At 39.3% G+C, this 8,243-nt stretch overlaps 1 protein-coding gene across 1 annotated transcript; it reads right to left on the bottom strand.

The window, feature by feature from the left end:
- Positions 1-918: 918 nt before the first annotated feature.
- Positions 919-7,480, bottom strand: LOC140928145 (contactin-associated protein like 5-3-like). The gene is made up of 2 exons (XM_073377855.1): positions 7,227-7,480; positions 919-3,200 (listed from the first exon to the last, which is right to left on the bottom strand). Exons 1-2 carry the CDS (start codon positions 7,475-7,477, stop codon positions 995-997), a joined length of 2,457 nt encoding a protein of 818 aa, XP_073233956.1. The 5' UTR covers positions 7,478-7,480; the 3' UTR covers positions 919-994.
- Positions 7,481-8,243: the final 763 nt, after the last annotated feature.

The following is an 8,243-nucleotide window of genomic DNA, read 5'->3' on the forward strand; positions in this document are numbered from 1 at the left end:
TAGATCACGCTGTGAAAGAAATTTTGGGGGCACGAGTCGTCTACGTCTTCGCCTTTCTTCACCTTGCACGTTGAATTAGCGTAAGAAATGACAGCGAGATAAAAGAAAAAAAACGTCTCTTTGATCAGCTAGATCCCTGCGCTTTTTCCTTCTCGAATTTACGCTCCAAAAAATTCAACTTGCGTGAAAACTTTGGGAGCCGTTATCAGTAGTGTGACCTTCCCAGAATTTTTACCTAGGTAAAACAAAACCCGAGATGAATTTACCCCGGGAGATTTTTGATGAATTTGCCCTAGGTATAAATCGGTTTTACCTAGGTAAAAGTCTGTAGTGTGACCACAGCTAATATCTGATAAGAACACCCCGTTAATTGGGACACATTCTATGGATCCCTTAGTGTCCCTCAATATCTCTCTTGGTGTCCTGCATAGTAGACCCTTGCATGGTTTTTGTTTTCAACTTTTGTTAAAGAGCAGTGAGCGAATATCCATCAACACTGCCCTGGAAAGAGGGCCTTGAATTAAGGTACCTTACCAAGTTTAAAGGTGCTAAGTGCAGACGTTTGTATCGTGGTGGCACGAGCAGTTGCCCCCACCATCAAACGTCTGTAAAATTCGTGGAATTTGCGTTGCTATATCCTCGTTAGTTTTCAACAAATCGCTTTAAAACTTGGCAACTTTATTGATTTTAAGTCGTAATTTCCGTGTGTACGGATTTCGCTTGCTGGTCCCAGCCAAAAGGAGAAAAATTCTTAACTTCGTTGGGCTGATCCATTTGCCTGTTCCCATCACCTGTATTCTAGACCACATTGATATTTTAAGGAGTTTCAACTCACTCTTGAATGACAGAAAGTTGAATTGGGATTGACTTTTTTAAGGTAAATTGGCATTGTCCCTTTAGCTTGTCTACATGAAGCTTAGAACCACGTGTTAACCGGTTCTGACTAGAGGTGGCTTCAAAGGTTTTCTGACTCCACGGAGAGTGCTCAAGAAATTCACACCCAGTATGAATTGATTCCACTTGTCGTGTTGCCCTCTACATGTTTGTCATTTACGCTGTACTGTGTTAACTGCTTCCCCCGTAGTGACGCACGTTTGGCTACCAGCGGAAATAATCTTGCTGGATATCCACCAGAGCCGGTCGGTGGGACAATGTACTCGCCACGCTTACTGTGCGTTCGAACACACATAATAACGCGAGGAAGACCTAATTTCATGGATAATAGAACAATAACTACTAAAGCGCCGGAAATCATTACGATAGCGATGGTAGACAATTCTCCGGTTCCGTTATCTACAGTGAATTCTTTTGGCGATAGTGAGCTTTGTATTTCTTTTGCAGGCGTTTTAGGATAGGGAGCTGTCGTGGTAGCATTTGGCTTGGAGGTTGGGGATGTTGTGCAGGTGGTTTTCGGTGTGGAAACTTTATTGGTGGAGCTAAGAGAAGTCGTGATGTTGATCGCTTCCGTTGGTTTCGGATCATTCGGACAACCTTTCTCTAATGGATTATCAGTCGCCATTCCACTCTGCTGGGGTTGTATCATGGAAATTTTATATTTATCTAAACCTCCCCAACATTCCAGTGGACCTACTGTGAAGTCAGATCTCTCGCTTTTGGAGTTAAATACCAGAGCAGTGACGGGAAGAGCGTTTTTATCTGTCAAATATCCTTCATCCACTTGCCATATTCTGTCCTTGTTGTCACAATTGCAAAATTTACCGGTACCCGCACAAGTCGGCGGGTCAGACATTCCGCACGCGCATTTTTCACTTCCGGGTTCTGCTCCGCCCCAATAGTTTTGTCTCTCCGAGTCACGTGACAGCCACAACGCGTGAGGAGGCCCATTGGGCGAATTTAGAAGCTTAGATTGGAAGCAATGAAACCTAACATGTTGGCGACATTTGCTGCTTTTCCTAATTAGTTTTTCAATTTGTTCCATGCCAATGGAGTACGTTATTTCATGTAGATAATCAGATCCTTTCATAATCCCATCTCCTACTCTCGTTTTAGTCATTTTATCGTGACGTATTGTCGTTTTTGCGGCATCCCGGGTTAAATTACAATATGCTGTATATGGCGTTCCACCACCTACTGAGTCAAGCAAACACAAAGCACTTTTCTCCAACCCCATGGCTTTGTAATATTCGCATGTGGCCTTGTAAATGGAAATATCGCATCGTTCCCCTTCAAATACGGTGTATTTACAATTACAGTAGAACCTGTCCCAAGTCTGTGTACATATGCCTCGGTTTTTACACGGATTCGGCTGGCAGCGATTCTGTAGGCGGCAAGTGTTTCGCAAATATTTATTAGTGTGTTTGCCGCTTTTACTCTTGAGATTATTTATTGTAATCCTATGACTGTCTATCTGTAAGTTGTAAACGCACCCAACAAAACCGGGAAAATCTCTCTCTTCAAAGGCACCAAGAAATATTTTCAGGCGAGATTTATTTGCGAAGTCCAGCATTAAAGGCCGTGATTGGTTCAAAGGTTCTGTCCGGATTTTCTCGTCGAGTTGCAAGCGAACTTCTCGCCCTCTGACACTAGCGTTGACTTTATGCCATTCTCCATCGTCAAGTTCAGAACCCAGTTTTAATGTTGTCCTTGATCCGTTTGGAGCCATAAGATTATAAATCAAAGTGCCATGTGACAATCGCAAATTTAACTTGACCTTAATCGCGCTTCGTGACAACAGAAGGCCTTGTTTTATGTATGTACGAAAGTAAAAACTCGTTGAAAATGTGTCGTTGTCTGCGTGTAACTTACGTACAGTCACTCGATAGCCTGTGTTCGGATTCGGAAGTGTTACTACCCTATAATCGAGTTCCTCGCACTTAAATGCCACATTAATATTCCCGTACACACTGACCTCTGGACGTTTGGTTTCAGCCTTTCTGATCAGGTTTGCACCACGAAATGTAAGGTCTTCAATGCACCCGCTAAAATTACGGCTCTCAGGACGGTGGATCTTGTAGTCGGAAGACCTCATTCCACCAATGAAAATGTTGCCGTCGAGGTGAAGATCTTGGTAGTCTGTTTGAACGATTTTTGAGCTTCGCAACTTATCCACCTCAAGAATAGCAGTTCTTCCACGTTGTACTAAGGTGACATTGTGCCATTCGCCGTCGTTCAACTCCTTATTTGCGTCTAATATTTTCACCTTTCCATGTTTGTGGATGCCTCCAATATATGCTTGATAACTAGAGAATAAAAAGTATATATTTTAATCTTTTAAAGACATTTTTAATCTTCGTCTAAACCATGAAGCTCTCAAAGAGTTTCTCATACAACGAATGTCACCCAGAATTTGTAAGAGCCTGTATCCATCACTAGTCCGTTTGTTTCTAGTGAATAAAAAGAGTAACCATTCCAGCGTCTGAATTTGGGAAAGTAAAAGTGCAACGCATATTCTTTCTAATCAATGTGGCCCATTGCTGTCGGTTGCTTCTCTTCGCCAACAACTGTTCGAAGAAGCTACTGTAGCTGTACTCTTGGCAGAACTATACATATAGGGCTACAATTACTATACAGCCATAGTTGCCAGCGCTTCAGTCTTATTCTAATTCTAGCCCTCTGGCTTTAAGCGACGAAAGAGCTACTTCTTGCTAAGGATAAAAATCTTTCCCGCGTTGATGCAAATATGAACGCACGAGTTTGATTGAGTTTACAAAATTTTTAAAAAATGTCGACGTTGTTAGCCTGAATTTCATCCGATTACTTCGAGTCGTTATTACTCCCTCAGTAACGTCTTGAATCGACCTTCACAGCGATCAAACGAGTGAAATTTGCAAAAGTTAAGCGAAATACTTAACGTTAAGGTTGCTACTTTCACTATCGAAAGTTTAGGGTATTACCAACATCCTGTTAGTTTACTAAACTTTTTAAAAGTTTACTAAAAAAGTTCTAAGTGATTGAAAACCGATGCTGACGTTATTATCGGCGCCATTTTCAAACATGATTCTCTTTTAGCACGAAGCGTTTTCAGCGAAAAAAGCTCAAAATTTTGAGAAAAATGGAAAGATAGTTATGTTGACTAACTGATTTATATATCTTTGCCCATTTTTCTCTAACTGGTAAATGAAATCCCAGGAATAAAAAACAAAAATAACGATTTAGACGTTTGACCGCGGTGGTGAATCGACCGGCCGTTAATGCCGTCCAGTGACGTCACTACTCCTTGACCTTTGCTTTAATTCATGCAAAAAGTAAAACACGATTTTCAAGTGGCAAACCGAGAAATATCGTTTGGAAATGTCTGCATGATACAGAACTACTTTATTTTTTTCGATCGTAATTCATGTTTAACGTTCAAACTATCAACTGCATGCAGTATAACTCTGAACCGGTTGTACTAAATTCTATGATCAAACTCGGTCACAATCACGTAATGAAATAAACACATACACGGAACACTTAGGCCCAGTTCAGACGTCGTGCTTCTGCCGTGCCGAACTTAATTGTGATTTGGTTCGACTGTAGCACGGCAGTAAAACAACTTTGATTCAGACGTCGTGCCAGAGTCGAACCAAATTCAGGATTTACTGATGCCTCGTGACAATTCTTCCCCCAACTCCCCGTGGGAACGCAATATCGCCAAAATACATTAATATAATTTATGAACTTGGTTTGGCGCGGCAGAAGCACGACGTTTGAATCGCTGCCGTGCCAGAGCCGTGTAGCACGACAGCACTTGTCGAACTTAATTGCTTGCCGAACTTAATTCAAAACTTTGATTCAGACGTCGTGCTTCTGCCATGCTTTTGTCGAACTTAATTCCTGAATTTAGTTCGGCACGCCAGAAGCACGACGTCTGAACTGGGCCTTAGTTCAAAAACACAATGATTTGCTTTAATTGAAAAGAAGCTCTTTGGTCCTTAACGAAGAAAAAAGCAAGGAGACGAGAAAGAAAAGCTAACAGAATCATTACACTTGACGGTAAAAATAGCAAGAAGGTCGAATTATAACATTGATATCAGAAAACTTCGCGTAAACAAAATAACCGGCCGCCGAAACCACAAAGCGGCTCTAAATGAAAAACCTACCGACTCTCCGCAATGACTCTTCATTCGCAGTTCAATTTAGCATTTCAGGTTCGAAGACAAGGGCAATTTTGCTGTTTAAGATAAAGATTAATTAAATTCAACGAATAGAATGCCAGGAATGCGATGCACTGAATATCAAGCGACAATCCCGCTAAAAGTTTTCATAATTATACATAATTATGCGAATGTTTAGAAAATCAACCAATCAAAATCACTACCCGGTTTTCGGGTAGTGAGTGACGTCACTGGACGGCATTAACGGCCGGTCGATTCAGACGTTGTTGAGAGGAGAAAACGACTCGAAGCAATCGGATGAATTTCAGGCTACGACGTTGTGGCATTACCCAAATCATGTTTTATGTAAAGACTACAAAAGGGGGAGTGCCTTTGTACTGTACTATAATATTAGATATGAATCAAAATCACAGGAACAGCCTTTGTAAATTAAAATGTTAATCAAAATAATTTTGCCGAAATCTTTTGGTGGTCTGGATGGTTTGAGTGGTGAGGCTTTGGGCAAGAATTTCATTAAAGATACTTAAAAGCGACAGTAAAGGGCAAGATATCAGTGGTATATCTTTGGTAGCATTTACGTGTAAGCTAATTCAATTTGTACTTTGTTTCACATAGCATATAGTACACTGGAAGTACCTTAAACTAACTTTTTGATAATCCGAATGAAAAATGTAGGTTTTTGCGGCACTGATTTAAGGCATTAAAAAATAAGTAGACAAATCTGATCGATTCAGGTGGTGTTTCAAACATGGGTGAAAGGGAAAATTGATTTGTATGGCCCTCCTACGGTGTTGCAGATAAAGCCATTAAGGCCACGTATATATTTTCCGCAGAAAAAAAAGAAGGGAACTGATCTCTAAAAGGATCAGTACAAAAACATGCAGTGTATGGAAACTGCAATAAAATGTATGCGATTTGTTTCAATAGAGAGCAAATAAATAAGATTTTTTTCGCAAAGAAGAACTTGGCGGATGGTGATTATCATTGTTGCTTAAGCGGAGAGGCAAACCAAAAAATGCACAAAAATAAGGAATACATATTCAGAAGAATTAAACAAGTCGCTTTACAGAAAAAACTGCATCGATCCGATTTCTTTTATCGTTTTGTTGTTTAAGTAAGCGTGTTTTTGATAACTACACAGTTCTTTTCGGTTTCTTTTATGGAGTGCACAATCTTGCCAAAGTTTAATTTTGTGTGATTCATTGCATGGTTTAAAATTTTGAGAGACAAAAGAAGGTTATTCAGTCTCCAAAACTGCAGGGAACAATAATGCGGAGTCTGATTAAACGATTTCTTTAAAAATAAGTGGTCGAAGAAATATTTCTGATTTGGACAGAGTTCTCGTTAATTTTAACAACAAATTTCCTCTTTGACACAAAATGTTTATCATTGTATGTTAAAATAGTTAAAGAATACGAGAAATCAAGGTCAACAAATATTTCATTGACATTAAAAAAATTCGCCCATTAAGGAACGGCTATTTATAAATTTTCAAAAAACGCTTTTTCATAAAATTTCCTCAGTTAGCCATAAACACAGCTCATTTCCTTGAAATCTAATAATTTATCGAAAACATTCCTAAGGATTCCTTCGCTTATTTTTGTTTTGAAAACAAAGTAATCTTATTATATATTTTAAAAACCGATCTAGATATTTATCGCTTTGTTCTTATGTACAGTATTATACATTCTTTGCATTCAGATCTGAAATTACACCCAAATACAAATTAAGAGAAAAAAATGAGAGATGGCTAGGGACAACAACCTTAACAATCTAAAAAAAGAAGTATAACATTTTCTTTTGCAACTGAATTGCAATTAACTGCCAATGAAAGGAAAATAAGACGCAGTGTTTCCTTTTCAACAGACCTTATATTACATTAAATTTTCATCTTTACATAATACAGTTGTGGTAATCTTTTTCCCATATCTTTACTCATGGCGACGTAGTTAATGCTCAAACTTGGAAGGTATCGTCCCAAAAAAATCCAGTCAACCACCTTAAGAAAAAGATGCATTCAATGAAATGCCAAATCAAAACAAAAGGTTTTTTTTCAATTGTTCCCACATCTTCAAGCTTGGCCCAGTGGTTAGTTCAGTTTTACAACTGTTTACAAGTTAGCAAGATCTTCTCACACAGCGAATGTATAAAAATTAACAACACACTTACCGCACTTGTCCATGAAAGAGGTCAAGCTGAAGGTACTCATCAGTTTTAGTTCCTTTGGAATACAAAAAAAGACCGTTTGGATGAATGGTTTGGAATCGCAATTTAACAACAGTCTGTCTGGAGTTTTCACCAGATTCTAGTTTGTAAGTCATAAATTGTCGGCCTCTTAATTTCACGTGAGAAGCGTGTAATCTCATCGAGGCAACTGCGAGGAAAATCAACAATAACTTTATATTTTTCCTTAGATCCATCGTCTCGTGTTTAGCTCGATCTGGTTTCCCCTGCTGAATGGCGCTTGAGGTATGGCACAACCGTAGATTTTAAAGAGCGTAATTAGAAGGGAGCAAACTTTAGCTGGCCTCTGTTGGAGCTCAGTGCGGCACGACTTGCCATGTTCATTTGCCTGAAAGTAGAAAGCACAATGCGAGCGTCCCCACAAGAATAGCCGAACTGTTTTGGTCAGACCATCGCAGAGAGTTGAGAATTTAGTTAGGAGGGGGTTTGCAAATTATATGCTAACCAATGGAAACGCCATTTGGTAATAAGCAATAGCTGATTTCAATTTTTTTTTTCTAAACGCCAGCTGTTGTATTTGACCGACACTTCCTCGACTAGGTTCAAGGATGTCTTTCCGCAAAATCAGTGTAATGAAAATGAGCCTAATCACGGCTGAGAATTAAAGGAAATTTGAAATACCGTAGATAAAGTTCGAGAGATTTGAGGGTTTGAACTTGCAAGTTGTGTATAGTTTATCATGCGAAAGATCGAATGCGTTCAATTTCGCCCTGCCCTTGAAAACACCCTAAGTCGATCTACCGATACCGACGAAAAAGAGCTTTTGGTATTAAAATTACGACAAAAGTAGTAATTAAAACCCGCATTGATAAGGAAGACAAATCAAATTTTTCGATTATTTGATTCTCTTACCGAATCGTGATGTTTGGTCTGTCAAGAGAAATGTCAGTTAGGATTTGTTTTCTATTTTTGAGCAAAAACTCAATAAACATGTCCCCAACC

This window comes from Porites lutea, chromosome 2, assembly GCF_958299795.1.
Source record: "Porites lutea chromosome 2, jaPorLute2.1, whole genome shotgun sequence".
Lineage (NCBI taxonomy): Eukaryota > Metazoa > Cnidaria > Anthozoa > Scleractinia > Poritidae > Porites > Porites lutea.